The sequence below is a fragment of the Argopecten irradians genome, chromosome 1 (assembly GCF_041381155.1).
Source record: "Argopecten irradians isolate NY chromosome 1, Ai_NY, whole genome shotgun sequence".
Lineage (NCBI taxonomy): Eukaryota > Metazoa > Mollusca > Bivalvia > Pectinida > Pectinidae > Argopecten > Argopecten irradians.
In genome coordinates, this window is record NC_091134.1 from 40303925 (window position 1) to 40323814 (window position 19890).

The 19890-nt window shown below is 37.4% G+C and overlaps 2 protein-coding genes across 2 annotated transcripts in view; one reads left to right on the top strand and one right to left on the bottom strand.

Annotated features, from left to right (window-relative positions):
* Positions 1–19890, top strand: part of LOC138327732 (protein still life, isoform SIF type 1-like) — a 193201-nt gene that overhangs the window by 23751 nt on the left and 149560 nt on the right. The window contains 1 exon segment of the mRNA XM_069274064.1: positions 5534–5643. The gene's annotated coding sequence lies outside the window, so the exon portion shown is untranslated.
* LOC138325737 (uncharacterized) lies at positions 19296–19877 on the bottom strand. Its single transcript, XM_069271634.1, has one exon. It carries the CDS (start codon positions 19875–19877, stop codon positions 19296–19298), a length of 582 nt encoding a protein of 193 aa, XP_069127735.1.

Consider the following 19890-nt stretch of genomic DNA (forward strand, 5'->3'; position numbering starts at 1 on the left):
ATATTGTACTTTAATGGCCAGGGATATGTCACCCTTCAAACACTAATTTTGTTCTATCACAGAGAAACATATTGGAAGAGAATGTAGGTCATTCTGTCTCCAGGAATGGACAGACATCAGTATCAGACAGCTATCCATCAGACAGCCAAACACAGACTGTCATTGTGGGGAGGGGTGCAGGCAGGGCAGCAGACAGTCAAACACAGACTGTCATTGTGGGGAGGGGTGCAGGCAGGGCAGCAGACAGCCAAACACAGACTGTCATTGTGGGGAGGGGTGCAGGCAGGGCAGCAGACAGCCAAACACAGACTGTCATGGTGGGGAGGGGGGTAGGCAGGGCAACAGACAGCCAAACACGGACTGTTATTGTGGGAAGGGGTGCAGGCAGGGCAGCAGTCAGCCAAACACAGACTGTCATTGTGGGGAGGGGTGCAGGCAGGGCAGCAGACAGCCAAACACAGACTGTCATTGTGGGGAGGGGACAGGCAGGGCAACAGACAGCCAAACACAGACTGTCATTGTGGGGAGGGGTGCAGGCAGGGCAGCAGACAGCCAAACACAGACTGTCATTGTGGGGAGGGGGGTAGGCAGGGCAACAGACAGCCAAACACGGACTGTCATTGTGGAGAGGGGTGCAGGCAGGGCAGCAGACAGCCAAACACAGACTTTCATTGTGGGGAGGGGTGCAGGCAGGGGCAAGATTTCTCTAATGGGAAAGTGGATTAAAATGGAGTTTCAGAGACAATCTGAACAACCATAGCTTTGGTAGATTGAGGGAACTGTACTTTTGAAACAACAATGTCATCTTATGTTAATTGAGATTCTGGTTTTTCCAACAGACCAAGGTGAGCTTAATTGCGATGCCAGGCTGACAGCTGTGTCCATCCGTCTGTCAACAATCAACTTCTTGTCCTTAACAGTTGGTTGAATTATTTAACAAAGACTGGTTTTTGTATCCTATTAGTTTGGTGACTCGAAAATGCATTGGTAGCATCATTATAGGATGGGGATTCAAAATTGTACAAATGTCACGGCCTGAGAGACAGAGCCTTTAAGGGGTCAATTTAGCCATTTCCATATCCTTGCCTACGAGGTGGAGATTCAAATTATTGGTTCAAAACCTCCTAGGTGCCCCACCTCACCCCAGCTCCACCCAGAATGCACTTCGCACCTTTTGTCACCACCTTCCATGGCAAAAACAATGGTATAATTATATGTGTAATGTATTACATAAAACTGACATAGAGAACTGATAATAGATAAAGAAGGTATTTCAGTTGAGGAGCCATAGCTCTGACAGAGGGGATGCCTCGCGGGCAATGAATGGGCAAATCAATTTGGAAGTTTCGGTCTCCAATGGTAAACCTATTGATTCTGTGTAGTACGGTTGGAAGCTGGTAGATTTAGGACCACAACCGGCCATGCATTCCGCATTGAAACAGACCGGGATACCAGCTGAAGGGACAGCAAAGTTATGACTTAAAGAAGGAATGGTCCATTGATTAAGTCGTCAGCACTTTTAGTTTGTAATTTCAGTCTCTTTCGGTTTTTGAGAAAATTTGCTAATTACACATTTACTTTAACAAAAGCATTTCCTTCAGATTACTATTGTCCTCCATGACATTGTGTTCTCTTTCTGTTTTTACTAATCTTATCTCAAGGTCATTCTTGCTCTTTGTGTGACAGTCTACATGATTCAGCGTGATCAATTGGTTCAGATATACTGACATTCTACTACTAGACATTCACCTTTGGAGTTTCATGGGTTACTTGGATTTGCTAGTCTCATACTGTAGGTTGATGGCTTTTCTTAAGGAACTCCAGCAATTCTCCATGTTCAAAACAAGCTGTTATTAACATCTAATTAAAACAGACAAATTGTTTTTCCTACTATCTAAAGGTCATTTTGATTTACCTTTGCATTCAGAACTCAATTGTATATTTTCTGTTACCACCATAACAATGTTACCAAATGGTTTCCTTGGTTCCCAGTTGTCCATTATTGTGCTTCCTGTCCATGTAATTCTGTTTATACATTACGTTTAGCCTTGAACACTACTATCTGACGAACTGTCATCACGACACAGGCACATTACATCAACAGGAAGAGAAACTAGGAACATTTGTAGAGTTGACGACCATCTAATCTGTTTTACTCCCAGAATTATGTCACCATTGTATCCATTATAAGCTGATGTCTTGCAGGACAGATGGTTATTTGTTCACCTATTTCCCCAACATTTACTGAAAACTATAAAGTAAGCTATCATTTTAGAATTGTTTGGTCAGATACATTCTCTTTTCGATAATGATGTCTGCATACCTATACAGATTATTAAAAGAGATTGAGACTGCAATGCATAAAGGGTTTTGACCTTGAAAAAAAAATCCTTGGCTATGACCATCTGATGCTGGTTATTAAAGACCCAATGACTATGACTGTATCAAATTGAAGGTAATTCAAACGGTTTTTACATTAAATGGTGGAAAGAAAGATATTGTATACAAATGGTGCATTTCAAGGAATAGTATAGCTTATTGCATTTAACATATTACCAAATAACAAACTTCTAGAAAATTGAAGCCTTGAACTCCCCATAATCTAATTTGGGCTTTAGAGAAAACCTTGAATCTAGATCTGCTATCAATGAAAAGTTCACTAGTGTAACATTTAGGCTTCTATATCTAGCTAATGGTAAGAAATAGGAAAGTATCATACGATTGAAATTAGGACAGTCTCCTAGAATAGCATGACTCTATTCCAGGAGGTCTATTTAGCTGTAGTAAAAGTTCAAATGTACATTTGTATTTGGTGCTTAGCAGGTAAAGGAAAATTGTAAACATGTGTACTGAAATCAGAAAAAAAATGAAATTATGGTGCAGTTAGAGTGTCCCAAATACTGCTAATGTAAGACAAATTTTATCCTGTCTGAAAAGGTCTGCAGTAATTGAAGGTCAGTCTGATATTCTCTCGCTTGTCCTTGACCTCTGAGGCACAAGGTCAAGACTGACAGACAGCTAGTTTATGTAGGTTGATTAGTTTTCTCTGGAATCTCCAGCTTTCTGAGAACATGTACTCTCTAATAATCCAAGCTTTTAGAGAATGATAAAGACAAAATTAAACAATGTAAAACTTACGTAACTTTGATATTAGCATAAAAAAGTCTGCTTTAAATTCAAAGAGATCTTTTAAATCTAAAAAAGAGCTTTAAATGTTAGAAAATGTATGGACATTTCAGCAATCTCTGAGGAGTATGTAATAATAGCAGCTGGGTATGTTGCTTCGGGATACTGGTATGTATGATATATAGAAACCAATGTCTGTAGTGTAACTTGTCCATACTGAGTAGGCTGTATATGATCTGTGTTATGTCATTTGTAAGTGAAACCTTTAATGTGTTACCGTCAATACTTCAGCCTGGTGTCTCGTTAGCCCCTTGTCTCCAACAGAATGGACTTCATGCATTATCAATAGAAGCATTTATCTTTCAATAACTGGTTTTAACACAATAGTGGACATCATGGCTACGACAAATTGTGTGGCATTTTCTGGCCGCTCTTTGGCTCGGTCAACAAGACTACTTCAACGATTACTAGTAAAAGCCCTAATAATTCTCTAATGTAATAACAGAGAGGATTTACTAGACAAGATAAACTTAATGGTTTCTTGGTAATCATAGAATTTAATTAAAGGGTCATCATTGGTCAGATCAGTCTCATTCTGGTTTAGTGTATGTAGGATTGATTACTTATACATCATTTGTATATCTGTCTATAATATCTTCATGGAAAACGATGTCATGATTTTGTTAGCGAAATTCACATCGTTTTCTCTGCAAAGTATGATATTATGCTCGCAAACACATGACGTCACAATCAATACCTACCTGCAAGGGCAGATAACTCTGTTATATGCAAATACGGAATACTTGGTACCTTAACCACTTGACAACCGCGGGGAATAAGCTGACTGTCCTATTCAAAATACTGGTACCAGTGGTGCGGAAATATACTATAATTTTGAATTATTAACTGAATGTCTAGTTGATGGTCTTAGACAAGCATTGAAATAATTTTTGTGTACTTTGTCTTATAGTGATATAAGAGTAATTGTCCTCTGTTGGCCCTATTGGATCATACACAAGCCAATAATTATGTTACAAATGGATAGTTTGTCTACACGGATCGTGTGCAGCCGCGTCTCAGAATATCTGTAATGATATAATGACAGAGCATGTCTAGGCTTGCCATTAGCTGTGGATGTATTGGCATAAACAGGTGACCTTGAGAATTTCTCATTTTGACCTTTGGTTCAGTCGCACTATGATTAGTTGACCCTCCTTACTTATGTATTGTCTGTATAAGATGTGTTGTCTTATTGACAGGCAAGAATATTATGTTATCTATATTAGTACTTTTACTTTCCTCTTAAAACCTCAACTCCATTTAAAGCCTGTATTTGAGTAATAATGATTGTAAAATATAAAGCTCAATATCTGAATTATTATCTGAGAATTAAAATGACTTTGTACTCTTAACTACAAGTTATTTTATACCTACGTGTTGTACTAAAATATGCAGCTTTATTTCCTATTAGAAATGATGTCATGATGACGTTATAATATGTCATGTGATTGACATTTTAATTCTTAAATTTGAACATGTGTAGTAGAATTGGACTGGGTGATCACCTGAGTGACCAGGTAAGCTCAGTCGGTAGAGCATTCAGCTAGTGTTTGGAGGTCCCTATGGCAAAATTGGTGAGCTTGCCAGCCTCTGATGCAAGCATTAGGAGTATGTTTAGCTGGGGAAATGCAAACTTGTGAGCTGATGTATCATCGGGGGCAAAGACTTAGAGAAAGGAGGGAGGAATGTAGCAGAATTGGACTGGGTCGATCATCAGTGACCAGGTAGCTCGTTTGGAAGAACGTTTGGCTTGTGTTCGGAGGTCCTGGGTTCGAACCCTGGTCTGGTCGCTACATTTTTTCTGTAGATATTTGAACTATGCATGCATTATGGGTAGCAAATTAATAAGGCATTCTATATGTGACCATTACAATTCTAAGCTTGAACCAATTCAAGTTTAACTAGTTAGCTACGATAAAGTTTATTTAAGCTAAAACAGTATACAAGTAAAAATTATTTTTAATACAAGCTTTCAAGTTTAAGCCAATCAGAATATAGCAGGAATGCATATTGTATCAAAAGAGTCAGTTTTCAATTGGATGAATTTTTGATAGCATCTTCAGTGCTCAAAGACCATGAACAATCTTAAATGATAACCTTTGGCAATCAAAACTGAAATCATTAGGATCAACTGCAAACAAATATGTAACTAAAACAGCCTCCATTTGCACTCAATTCAGAAAATTCACAAAAAAACTTTCACAAAACATTGCAATTCGGGTTGTATGCTACACTTGATGCAAATTGAAATGAAAAAAAACCCCAACCAAAATGAAGTTAAAGATAATTTTATCCGATCTGAAGCGAGACAACATGGTGTGATGCATGTATTTTTCATTCATTTCAGGCAGGATTTTCGTTGAATCTCTGCTGGAATCATGTGACTTGTCAATACCCCATATGAGCAGACGGACGCTGATGGGAAGATCCTCAGCCTAATTGATCAGCAGCTCAATGGTAAGTTTTTAAATTAGGATATTTATCTCCGATCTATTGCCTCTGGAAGTGTCTTCAGCAGAGGACTACACCCAGGATAGCAATCAGAGTGGCAGCTACTACAATGCATTGTTAAAATTTACAATTCAGCATGTTTAGTTGTTCTAAATATACATATGTATGGGCGTGGATGACATCACGATCTGCGCCCCGGCCGGTGTGATTAGCGCTAGTCTACGACAATCAGATATTGACTGCTATGTCAGACATCGACCCACGTAAAGGTAGATCTGCAGGGTGTTATAAAATAGGCAAAATGGTACTTGTAACGGTAAAATGTCTGCTAGCCATTCATAAACTCAGAAAACTGATGCACAGAACATCCACTGGATAAGTATTTCTTAGACCCATAAGTGCCCAGGGCGTTTAAAAAATTGTGAAAAGGTGCTAATAAGACAAAATTATTTCAAATCTATACAGTTTTGTGTAGTTTTGGTCTTTATTTCTATGCCTGGGAAATTGAAATTGAGGTCTCACAAAAGGGGGAGGGGCACTTATTGGTTTGAAAACCGTACATGAACACTTTGTTGTTAAACATGGACATGTGATAGACATAGATAAGGTTACAAATGATACTTCATAGGCAAGTGCAATAGGTGTAGACATTTGAATATGGGGGAGATTACTCTGTAATCTAGGGATATCTTGATCTAGAGGAGTTTTACATCCAAGGAGTTCCATTTGGTTCCCTAAGAGATACTGGTACTTGGATCCAGGGAAGAATACTCTGTGGTTAATTTGAGATACTCCTGACTTGAGGCATACAGTGATACAATTAAAAATGCATTTGATTAAAAGACTCATGAAGAAGATATTCTCAACTCTTGTTTAATCTATTTCTTCTATAGACAGTGTATAGATATGTTGCTGAAGTGGTTATGTTCATACTGAAAAGATATATCATGAGTCAAAATTTGTTAACTTCCTAATGGAAGTCTGTAGAAAGTAAAAAAAAATGCCTGGGCATAATTCAAACATTTATCTAAATATTTCATATGTTGATAGAGATGGTATTCAACCAGTTATCTCAAACAGTCATTGTTATATCGAGGTAACCTTGGAAACCAAGTGGTTAATATTCACAGCAAGCAAACCAATCATGGCAAATAATGACTGAGGAGGTCGTGATCGCAATTATAAAGTTGTACTGGAGAGATTGTAACAGACCTTTGTGGCAATAATCCTTAGACTGCATATAGATGTGTGTAATGTATATATTGGAACAATTAAGATACATTCATGTTTTTCAGAGTTATGAGTTATGCCCCTTATTTACAAAATGTAGTGAGGGTTGGATGTAAAAATTGACCTGGAAAACAGTTCTAGCAGTTATACCTAGTAAAATATTTGTTTGCTTGTTTTAATAATATTTTTGATGATTTTTGCTGCAAGACTATCATTTATTACATATATCAGTTTGGTTAATGAACTTACATTTGAACTGTATTCTCTTTAGACAAATAAACTTATTGTCAGCTTTAAAATTAGATGGGTGTCCTTGGCATGATTTTGGGCCCCTAAATTCCTGCCAAGGGCCTCATTTTCATTCGTACAGAGACTGGTGTTTTTTTCCCCAAAAAGTTAATGTCTGAGGTTGAAGATGACAACATGTTCTGTCTGACAGAGAGATTGTAGTGGTGAAGTGATTAGGTGTCAAACAGATTATCACTTATCTTCTACGTCTGGATAATTATAATCAAATTCAAAATCTAGTTGGGTTCTGACCATAGGTTGGTGGTTTTTCTCTGAGTACTCCGCTTTACTTTTTAAACCTGACACATTATTATAAGTGAGTCTAGCTGTTAAAAAGACATCAAACAACAATCAAACCATCTGTGTGTTGGGAGAAATAAGATAAAATGTTCTGGTCTTGTAATTTGGATTGTAGACAGGAGAGAGACTATTTCCTGGAGAATCACAAGGTAACTGTAACACTATATACAAGGTAGGACTCCAAGTGAAATTCAGTAACAAATATTGATTACGGTGCGACAGATCTTGGACAGAAAAATATTAAAAGGATAAACCTTGCCATTAACTACAGCGACGAAATGTGTTTTTTGTGATAGTACCAATTTGTTTTCATAACAGTAATCTGATTATTGGTATTTAAACTGTATTGTCAAGTTGTCATAGGCTATTTTTGCTAATATCTTTATTACTGCATGAGGGTCACACTGGATAAAATGTTCTGGTCTTGTAATTTGGATTGTAGACAGGAGAGGGACTATTTCCTGGAGAATCACAAGGTAACTGTAACACTATATGCAAGGTAGGACTCCAAGTGAAATTCAGTAACAAATATTGATTACGGTGCGACAGATCTTGGACAGAAAAATATTAAAAGGATAAACCTTGCCATTAACTGCAGCGACGAAATGTGTTTTTTGTGATAGTACCAATTTGTTTTCATAACAGTAATCTGATTATTGGTATTTAAACTGTATTGTCAAGTTGTCATAGGCTATTTTTGCTAATATCTTTATTACTGCATGAGGGTCACACTGGAAAATATTCTCACTTTCTGAAAGACCTAATGAAAAATAAATTAGATTAAAGTATAATTTTGATAATTACAGAAATTACTCTCAAATTGATTATTAAAAGCATTATAGTAATAATGAATACTGTTAAACCTGTCTATAAAGCCATCAAAGGAACCAAGAGATTATATGACTCTTTCATATGTACATATGTAGGATAGAGCTATTCCACCCGAGGGTACAGAATTTTGGGGTCAGAACCGAGGCTTGCCGAGGTTTCTGACCCAAAATTCTGTACCCTCGGGTGGAATAGTTCTATCCTACATATGTACATATGAAAGAGTTATTTTCTCACATTGCTTGTCGAGTTACTTGCACGAAAGGTGAGGCAGCCATTTTGATTGATCGATTTTAAAAATAAGAACGCCATTCGAAAGAGCTCATCAAAGTTTAGTTTATATTAATAAATATAAACAAGAAATCTTAGGTAAAACGGTTTGAAATGCAAATTAAACAAATGAAATGGTAAATAAATCCGGCAAATCAATCGAAATAGAAGAAAAATGACGTCAACTTTGGCTGATATGACGTCATCTGATTGTTTGGCAATTGTGACGTCACAGCTATGTAAGATAGATTTATCTTACATAGCTGTCTTTCATGGGACAACTCTATCTTACATGGCTAGCTATGTGAGAAAAATCAGTCTTAATGGCCAGGTGGTCTATATACACAGGTAAAATAGTGTTGAAATTGACCTTTAAGGACCCTGAGAAAATGGTCTTATTAAGCAGGTCGTCTTAATGCAGAGGTGGTCGCTAATGCAGGTTTGACTGAACACCTGAATTAAGCTGTTTGTCAATGTTATAAATGGTTCTCCACTTTACCTGCAAATATACCCATAGAATGTCTTAATAGAAAAATGTTTTGCTTGAGTGATATAACTCCAGCATCAACATGCATAGGTGTATATTTAGAAACTTAAATATATTAGGGAGTTTTAAAAATCTATAGAAGACCTGCACCCTGTAACTGAATTTCAAACAAAGTCAATATTCAAATTCACCAACAAATGGAAGTGAAAATTCAAAATAAGCAAAAAAATTTCTCATTACCCCTAGCTGAATAAGTGAGGGCCGTGTGCATGTGCTCGGGTTTATATAGTACTAGTAATCAATATGGAACGGCAAACTGGTCTGTGTCGGCTCACTAGTACGCAGTGTTTAACGAAAATGACATAAAACCAAATACACACTTTGTTGGGTTTTTTATACGCTGGATGTTTTGCTGCAAAATTTTACCTTCAGACCTGAGAAACTTCTGCTGTGACATGCGAGAGTCTAAAACTGGCAAATATCAAGTTGAGGAAACAGCTCATGGTACTCAATGGCTCTAATAGCTTCAGCCAACAGAACGTACCAGTGCTCCGTATGATATCAAGCTGCATGGTCTGTAGACAAGGATATTGTCACTTTCTGATTATAGAGAGATTCTGTGGAAGCCAAGATGAAGATGTGATTTGTTATGTGTGGCGAGTGTTTGTTAGTTTGATCGTCATTACAGATCAGTGGACCCTGTTACATGTGTTGCGGCAGCTTCGGAGTGCTGCTCTCCTTCACTGCGAACAGATCTTCACAGGTAAGCTTAGTACGCTGTCGTTGTTGCTGACACTCAAGCATTCTCACACATTGCACCGGTATCAATATTGGCATTGTCAAGTACCGTTGGGTAGTTTACTACATAATCAGGCATTTTCTGAGTGTTTAACGGTGATCGTTATTGACAGTTTGATCCTCTGTACGTGTGCACTTGTTGTTGCTGAAGTAGGTACTTATTGTTGTCTTTGTTTACGTTAATTAAGAATTGTAAAAAGGTATGTCCTAATTCAAAAAAGACTATCAGAGATATCTTATACTATTTGAAATACCTCATGTTGCTTCTGTATGTATTTTCATGCTGCATAGCTGATTCATTAAAATTCAGAATTTGATGTTCTGAATAATATTTAGGTTAAAGCTTCAATGTGGTCTTTCAACTCTATATGACGTAGTTGAGTGTGTTGTCGCAATGGAGTGTAAAAGGTCAAGGTAACTGTCGTGCCCTCACTATTATAGAAATCTGACCTTTGTAGAGAAAGTTTGATTTTGGTAACCTTTAAATATCAGGTAGACTGTTTCAATAGTTCAGATTGCTGTCAGGGTCAGTCACTTTGTCTTAGGTCTGAGAAACTCTTCCTCTGTTTATTTAAAGGCATCGGTAAGTGCATTTCTATTTGAAGTATGATTTATTTGTTTGTTTTTGTTTAAGTCCTATAAACAGAAGGATATGTGCCAGGTTGAGGTCAGATGGAGGAAAGTCAAAGTAACTGTTGAAAAGCCAGCAACCTACATCAGTCAGTACTTGGCTACTGCAGCCTAGCTTGGGACACTTGAACTCAAAACCCAAAGGTGAAAGGCTAGATACATGTATGATAATTATATTGGAGCACCTTAAACCATGGTGGAGATTTACTCTGTAATTCTGTCAAGTTATTGTTGGTAATTGGATTTTCCATTGTGGAATTTGCTGGGGAAAAAATTAATAAGTCTAAACTCATATTAGATTATATCACATTAACATCATTTGCCAAAACCTCACATTTGAATTTATTTTGATACCTGTTATAAAAGATTCAGTCAATTCAAGTGGAATATCTGTCTGTATTTGTTTTGAAATCTTGGTCAGTTTAGGATCAGTTCAAGGTCAAGATTTATGATATAGAAGCTGGAGCAGGCGATAACTGATACAGATATATTGTACTTCTGTTGACCTTGGAGGGAAATGTGATCAGTCTCATGATAAAAACACAAGCCTGTTTATTTTAAATGTAGATCCTGATCTACCCCACTTCATGTTTGTGTATCTACAATAGTATAATGGAGTTGCACCAGTCATTAATGCAGTGCCGTGCGTGCTTTTACTATAAACATGACTTATGATATAACATTGTGCATAAGCTTTTTATAAATTGTTGCATCCAAAAACTGCCTATCTGTATTATTGGTTTTCCAGTATAAGGAGCTCTATAGCCTGTCAAATTTAATTTCTGTACTCTTCCAAAAACCTGGGGCCCTGTCTATCATTCTGTCGAACACCACAATACATCCAACAAGCATCCTTGCTACTGGTTACAGAGATTTACGATAGGCTAAAGATCAACTTCTGATAATGTAATGTACATTGTGGTTACTTACAGTTTTACTGTAGGCCAAAGATCAACATGTATTATATTTACTATATTGTAGGAACTTTCTGCATTGTTGTCAAGTTTTACTACCGGCCAAAAACCAACTTGTGGTATCTTTATACTGTAGGCCAAAGACCAACTTGTGGTATCTTTATACTGTAGGCCAAAGACCAGCTTGTGGTACCTTTACTGTATTGTAGCACCTTTCTGTATTGTTATATAGTTTTAATTAAGGCCAAAGACCAACTGGTGGGATCTTTACTATATTGTAGCACTTTTCTGTATTGTTATATAGTTTTAATTAAGGCCAAAGACCAACTGATGGGATCTTTACTGTATTGTTAAACCTTTCATAATAGAGAAAATTATAAAAGCAAGAGTTCATCAATGAAAAGCATCACCCTACAGCTAGCCCTGCAGCCATGGGCACTAGTGGGGGTATGACAGTTTCCAATGATGGAGGAAAGTCAACTTCCTAGGGATAAAATTACTGCTATACAGCCAGTGTTGACCGCGATGGACATGCCACGTGCTCGCAAACGCATGTGTACCTATGCAATGTTGGAACAAATGCTGTAGCAATACACAATACAAAATGTAATGTGCAGTTCCTGGACAGTTTGATAAACAACTGGCAATCTGTCAATTTGGCAAAACCTAAAGTTCCAATTTAGAGCTTTAGGATTATAGTATAATGTCAGAAACCTTCGCCATAAATCTCTCGTGATATCATTGAAGGCCGAAATTTTCATTCAGAATGACCAAATCTATACAGCTTACTGAATGGCACACTTATTGTACAATATAGGAGTGCCCCTTCATCTCATTGCCAAATGAGCCAGTAAAATGTTGGATCGGTCTTGTACCTTGTAGTCCCTTAGTGAATATTACATACTGGACATATGGCCTGACATAAAGTCCAGTTATGGCTACTGTTACTGAAATCCAATAGTACTCTTATAACAGGGGTCATACCCAAATAATACAGACAATGTTATACAACTGGGATAAGTTGGTGTTAGGCATCTGATTCTTCTTAATTCAACGCATTTAAATCTTTTTTGAAAAATAATGATACCTAACACACTTGATTGCTACAATTTGAACTTGGTTCTTCTGTTGTTAATGAACTTATGTTATGAATCATTGTCATTATTAAAGCAAAAGTTTTAACTGATAGCTGATTATTAATATACCTAGCTGTCACATCAGGCTGACTCCATTTGAAGTATGGCGTAAGTTTGCAAACAATTTTTTTTTATATTATAGATAGAATTAATCATAAACAATATCATATATGGTATTTATTAGGTCATCTGACTTGAAGGGACATCATGTTTCGTCCGTCGTTGTCAATGTGCACCTTGCACCATCTGTCGTTGAGCTTCTTATCAAGTTCTACCAATACGAATTATAGCTGAGACTTGAATGAAATGTCCCAACAAACTGTTGTTATTTCTTCAATTTGATCCTTAATTAAAGATGTCTGCCACAGCCGCCATCTTGAAAACACATTTTGAACTTCTTCTCTTGTTCTGGCGGTGCGATTTGGGTGAAACTTGCATGAAATGATCCTTGCATGGTCCCAACAAAGTGTTGTTAATTTTCGGGTTGAACCGAAATCTAAGATTGCCACCACAGCTGCCATCTTGAAAACACATTTTGAACTTCTTTTTAAGTTCTACCATTGCGATTTGGCGGAAACTTGCATGAAATGATCCTGACATGGTCCAGTCCAAGTGTTATTATTTTTCGGGTTGATCCATAATCCAAGATGGCAGCCAGAGCCGCCATCTTGAAAACAGATTTTGAACTTCTGAAGTTCTAGCAGTGCAATTATGCTGAGACTTGCCTGAAATGATCCTGATATGGTCTTGACCAAGTGTTGTTATTTTTTGGGTTGTTCCCTATTCCAATGTCCACAATATCTAATGAATTTTCTACTGTTACTTAGGTTGTCAGATGACTGTTAAGGCCCTTTCGTTGGGCCTCTTGTTTTTAGCTCATCAGGCCCAGAGGGCCGGTGAGCTTATGTCATGGCACGGCGTCCATCGTCTGTCCGTCCTTTCGTCAACATTTCCTTTAAAACGCTACTAGTCATAGAGTTCCGCATGGATTCTTACCAAATTTGGCCCGAAACATCCTTTGGGGAAGAGGAACAGAGTTTGTATAAATTTTGGCTCTTACCCCCCGGGGGCAGGAGGGGCGTGGCCCAATAGGAGAAACAGAGGTAAATTCTTTAAATCGCTACTAGTCATAGATTTCTGCATTGATTCTAACCAAATTTGGCCAGATACATCCTTGGGGGAAGGGAAACAGATTTTGTAGAAATTTTGCCTCTGACCCCCAGGGGACAGGAGGGGCGGGGCCCAATAGGGGAAACAGAGGTAAATCCTTTAAATCGCTATTAGTCATAGAGTTCAACATGGATTGTAACCAAATTTGGCCACAAATATCCTTGGGGGAAGGGGAACAGAGGATGTATAACCTTTCGCTCCGACCCCCTAGGGGCAGGAGGGGCGGGGCCCAATAGGGGAAATAGAGGTAAATCCTTTAAATCGCTACTAGTCAGAGAGTTCTACATGGATTATAACCAAATTCGGCCAGATACATCCATAGGGGAAGGAACAAAGTTTGTATAAATTTTGGCTCTGACCCCCTGGAGGCAGGAGGGGCGGGGTCCAATAGGGAAAATAGAGGTAAATCCTTTAAATTGGTACTGGTCATAGAGTTTTGCATGGATTACAACCAAATTTGGCCACAAACATCCTTGGGGGAAGGGGAATAGAGGATGTATAACTTTTGGCTCTGACCCCCTGGAGACAGGAGGGGTGGGGCCCAATAGGGAAAATAGAGGTAAATCCTTTAAATTGGTACTGGTCATAGAGTTTTGCATGGATTACAACCAAATTTGGCCACAAACATCTTTGGGGGAAGGGGTGTATAACTTTTTGCTCCAACCCCCTGGGGGCAGGAGGGGCGGGGCCCAATAGGGGAAATAGAGGTAAATTCTTCAAATCGCTACTAGTCATAGATTTCTGCATTGATTCTAACCAAATTTGGCCAGATACATCCTTGGGGGAAGGGGAACAGATTTTGTAGAAATTTTGCCTCTGACCCCCAGGGGACAGGAGGGGCGGGGCCCAATAGGGGAAACAGAGGTAAATCCTTTAAATCGCTATTAGTCATAGAGTTCAACATGGATTTTAACCAAATTTGGCCACAAATATCCTTGGGGGAAGGGGAACAGAGGATGTATAACCTTTTGCTCCGACCCCCTAGGGGCAGGAGGGGCGGGGCCCAATAGGGGAAATAGAGGTAAATCCTTTAAATCGCTACTAGTCAGAGAGTTCTACATGGATTATAACCAAATTCGGCCAGATACATCCATAGGGGAAGGAACAAAGTTTGTATAAATTTTGGCTCTGACCCCCTGGAGGCAGGAGGGGCGGGGTCCAATAGGGAAAATAGAGGTAAATCCTTTAAATTGGTACTGGTCATAGAGTTTTGCATGGATTACAACCAAATTTGGCCACAAACATCCTTGGGGGAAGGGGAACAGAGGATGTATAACTTTTGGCTCTGACCCCCTGGAGACAGGAGGGGTGGGGCCCAATAGGGGAAATAGAGGTAAATCCTTTAAATTGGTACTGGTCATAGAGTTTTGCATGGATTACAACCAAATTTGGCCACAAACATCTTTGGGGGAAGGGGTGTATAACTTTTTGCTCCAACCCCCTGGGGGCAGGAGGGGCGGGGCCTAATAGGGGAAATAGAGGTAAATCCTTTAAATCGCTACTAGTCAGAGAGTTCTACATAGATTATAACCAAATTTGGCCAAATACATCCATGGGGGAAGGAACAAAGTTTGTATAAATTTTGGCTCTGACCCCCTGGATGCAGGAGGGGGCGGGGTCCAATAGGGAAAATAGAAGTAAATCCTTTAAATTGGTAACGGTCATAGAGTTTTGCATAGGTTACAACCAAATTTGGCCACAAACATCCTCTGGGGAAGGGGAACAGATTTTGTATTTAATTAGCATTACAAACCAGGTGAGCGATATAGGCCCTATGGGCCTCTTGTTTGTACAAAGTTGTGATAAAATTAAAGAATAAATAAATTACAAGGCACTTTAATGTAACTTATTCTGTAATTTTATTACATTGCCTTATCATATCATTGCATTGAATCAGTAAAATGGTTGATGTGTCTTCAATGTACCATAAACAACCAATTTTACTGGCTTGGCCTTCTATATCGATCTATGCAATAGAAAACAAATGAAAACAATGTTCCCTGAAGATTGACTACATCATATGAACCACTTGATAATATGGCTTGGCCTCGTCTGTCACTGACAGAAATCCAACACGGTATCGATGGTGAACAACAATGCAAAACCCAGGAGTATATCCAAGACTTTCAGAAAGTTTGTCCAAAATGAGAGCTGATAGCTTTTCAATTAACTGTTTCATCACGCCAACTGTTTCTGTTACGGTAGGTCTAGTAGACAGAGAACAACTCATTTACCACAATAATAGATATCGACTCTGCCCTCTCATTTCTCAACAATGAGATGCTCCTTCATTTGATATGGGTTGTTCTATTAGGAATATAAGGGGTGACAGCTCTGATTCTATTATGGAAAGTTCTGTAACCAGAAGATATATCGAGAAACCTATATATTGTTAAGATGTGCAATGTAGATATTGAATTATTCTGGTGACATATATATATCTTTTACCATTCAGAACATTTAAAACAAGGTTGGGGGTAGGTCAAGGTTGATAACTAATTGATAGAGTCTTTGAATTATTATCTATGATTGCCACTTGTTGTAACTTATCATTAATATTATAATATTTTGAAATTTTACTGTCACCTTGCTCTTAAAGATGGCGAAATGTTAATTGTTGAAAGAGAAATGAATTTGGATACATTGTTGTTACATCTGGATCAAAAATTAACTTTGGACATATTTTGTTTATAGTTACTTTAAAGATGCTCCACCGCTGACAGAGCAAAAATGATATTCATCATTTGAACAATAATTGGCGTTTAATTGTGTGTAGATATGCCTAATTAGCACAAAAAATAACATAAAATAATTTAGTTCGCCTTTGGTGCATGCGCAATCATTACTTCATTTCATATAGGATATAGTGCCACAGAATTTTTTCGGGATGCAATTAATTATTTTTCATATTTTTAAGTTAAAGTAAAATAAGAAGCTCAAATTTTGGTCCTTAGAAAGATAGCCTCACGTAAATTCTTCAACAATATGATGATGTTGATGATGATGATGATCAATGAAAATCTGAAAAAGAGCAAGGTTTAAGTTTCCAAATGTTAATCTTTACATGGAAAGGTTTAACTATCATAATCAATAATTCAATATTAGCCCGCTCATGTTGTAATGTGAATTGTTTGTCTGATTCGGTTGTAGCTATAACCTTTGAAAATCCTGGTGGAGGAAATTAGATTATAATTAGGGCAATTTAGTAAAATTTTATTGTCTCTTATAGAGTTTCAAACATTAGAGGATTGATCACAGCTTATTGACCATACCATGTAAAATTGGCAATATTTGTGAGACAATTTGCTGCGCATAGTTATGAAGATCCCCTATTAGTTATCTCCAATAAAAGTTGTCAATAAAAACAATAGCCGATACCACAATGATCAGGGAAGATTATAAGGAAAGACCTTCAGTTTCTAGATGTGATGCGCCATGTTACTAACTTATTACCAGTAATAAAATGTTTATCAACTGATATAAATATATTATCTATTTTGAATTGTTAAAGTATTTTTACAATAATATGTGTTATTGGAATTACAGTAGAAATACATGGTAACCAGTGAAAACTGGATCGTGTCTAATTTGGATCCTTGTCTATTCTGAATTCATTGATTGTTTGTCATTTTCTTTCTGGATTTAATAGTACGGTAATTGAAATCTCTATAATCCAGAAACCTACCTATATCAGCCAGAGATGTACAGCAATGGTTTGAAAAAAAAAATCCTGAAAAAGATGGTCTCTGTGCATCCAGAAGGTGTCAAAATTCAATAATTGTCTGATTTCAATGACATTGGTATATACCAGGGTTCTTGATGACAATAGATGCCATAGTTATTGTTATATGAAATAGAGTTGGATATACATCATCCGGTCACATCTTGCCCTGTCTAAAGTCAAACTTTCTCACTCCCCACCCCCCCTCCCCCACACACACTTTGTGAGTCCTATCCCATCTTATCTTGATCTTGATTTCATCTGCAGATTTATTGATGTTGTCTCACAGACATTTCTTTATTGAATTAACTGATTCTATTGGTTGACATAATTATATTTGATAATAATTTGAAATATTAACAGACATTAAAGTTGCAAATGAATTACTCATGGTGCATGGCCTAGTTGCAGTGGAAACCTTGCACCAGCGTTGTTTCTTGAACAACATATTTTGCTGCATTTGTGGAAGTTAATTCAGTTTCATAATTGAATATATACGAAAGGTCAATAGATGAAATGTTTTATGTCACTAAGAGTACTAAACGGCAGCTCCAACTGTATGCTACACAGTGAGTTGATATAGACAATGGTTATATATAATGTGGTGTAAGATCCACTGAAATTACCATGGATAATAAGTTGCTTTTCACTGTCATTGAGAACTACTATGAGATAATACCATATGTTAAGTTGGTAATACAGTCTATGATGCCCAAATTATTATTCATAATCAATTGCCATAAAAGTGAATCTGCCATCACTTTAGACTATTCATTGTAGATCGTCTACACAGGAAGTGCAGACATTGTACAAGCATGTATCCTGGGATATTTGGTTGCCATGGTGACCAGACATTTCATGGAGAAAAGGATTACGGCAGAACAATAGAATAATGTATATATATCTAGGAGCTCCAATGTTTATAGTAAATTGTATTCTGGAGTGAACTCAGATTGATCACCAATCTTGAGTAATAATCTGTATGAGATGTGATTTAGCACCCGATCTTGAAATTTTCTTTATTTCTTAAGTTGTTGTAGATTGTTTTTGGACTATGGCTGCCATTCTTTTAGTAACATTCTACTACTGAGTGCAACACCTGAGTCTCCACGAGGGATATAATGACTGTAGGTTTGAACATCTTTTTTCTCCAGAAGTTTGATTTTCAATTGTCGCCAAATAAAGAGTTCGAAAAGGACAAAGCAATATTGTACAGATGTTCAGCAGGAAAAACCATTATTTTAAACCAAAGAAAATTAAAGCTTTAAACTCATTTTACTCCTTACTCTCAAATTCCATTCACAATGATTTTAATATGATCATTATTGGTGATTGGAAGACTCTGTAACTGTTATGTTTATGTAAGTTGTAACATTAAAACTGTGACAGATACACCTGTTTATAAAAATAGCATTAAGAAATTTTAAACAACCACTTTCTTATAAACTTCGAATTCCCTCAGTTTAATAATATCCAAAGTCAGGTGTGACTTCAAATTACAATATGATATTGATTCTGTGTGTATTACTGTGTTATACTTTTCTCTGTCTCAGTCCATCCGCCAAACATTGTCTTGGTCTAGTTTCTTCCTTTCACTTTGTGCCCTTTGAACTTCATACTGAATCCAAAAGTTCATCTAGGCTAAAATTGGAGTCAAATATACCACCCTGACACATTAGCGTATTTAACACTTAATGACCATTGCAGGACAATTGTTGTCCAACAGTCAAACTTAAAAAAATCGCTCATTCATCCCTGAAAATTCATAATGGATTGTTCCAGCCTTTGGAGCAGAAGGGCTCAAATGTGTCTTCAGGCTAGAGGTGAATGAATAATTTGAAGGAAGCATCTTAAAACAGCTAGATCATGATGTGTAATTTGTCCTATTAACAGAAAATCTTCAGTGGTATCTTCAGTGTTATCTTCAATGTTATCTTCAGTGTTATCTTCAGTGGTATCTTCAGTGGTATCATCAGTGGTATCTTCAGTGGTATCGTCAGTGGTATCTTCAGTGTTATCTTCAATGTTATCGTCAGTGGTATCTTCAGTGGTATCTTCAGTGGTATTTCCAGTGGTATCTTCAGTGGTATCTTCAGTGGTATTTCCAGTGGTATCGTCAGTGGTATCTTCAGTGGTATCTTCAGTGTTATCGTCAGTGTTATCGTCAGTGGTATCTTCAGTGGTATCTTCAGTGGTATCTTCAGTGGTATTTCCAGTGGTATCTTCAGTGGTATCTTCAGTGGTATTTCCAGTGGTATCGTCAGTGGTATCTTCAATGGTATCTTCAGTGGTATATTCAGTGGTATCGTTAGTGTTATCTTCAGTGGTATCTTCAGTGGTATCATCAGTGCTATCGTCAGTGTTATCTTCAGTGGTATCTTCAGTGTTATCTTCAGTGGTATCTTCAGTGTTATCTTCAGTGGTATCTTTAGTGATATCGTCAGTGGTATCTTCAGTGGTTTCTTCATTGGTATCTTCAGT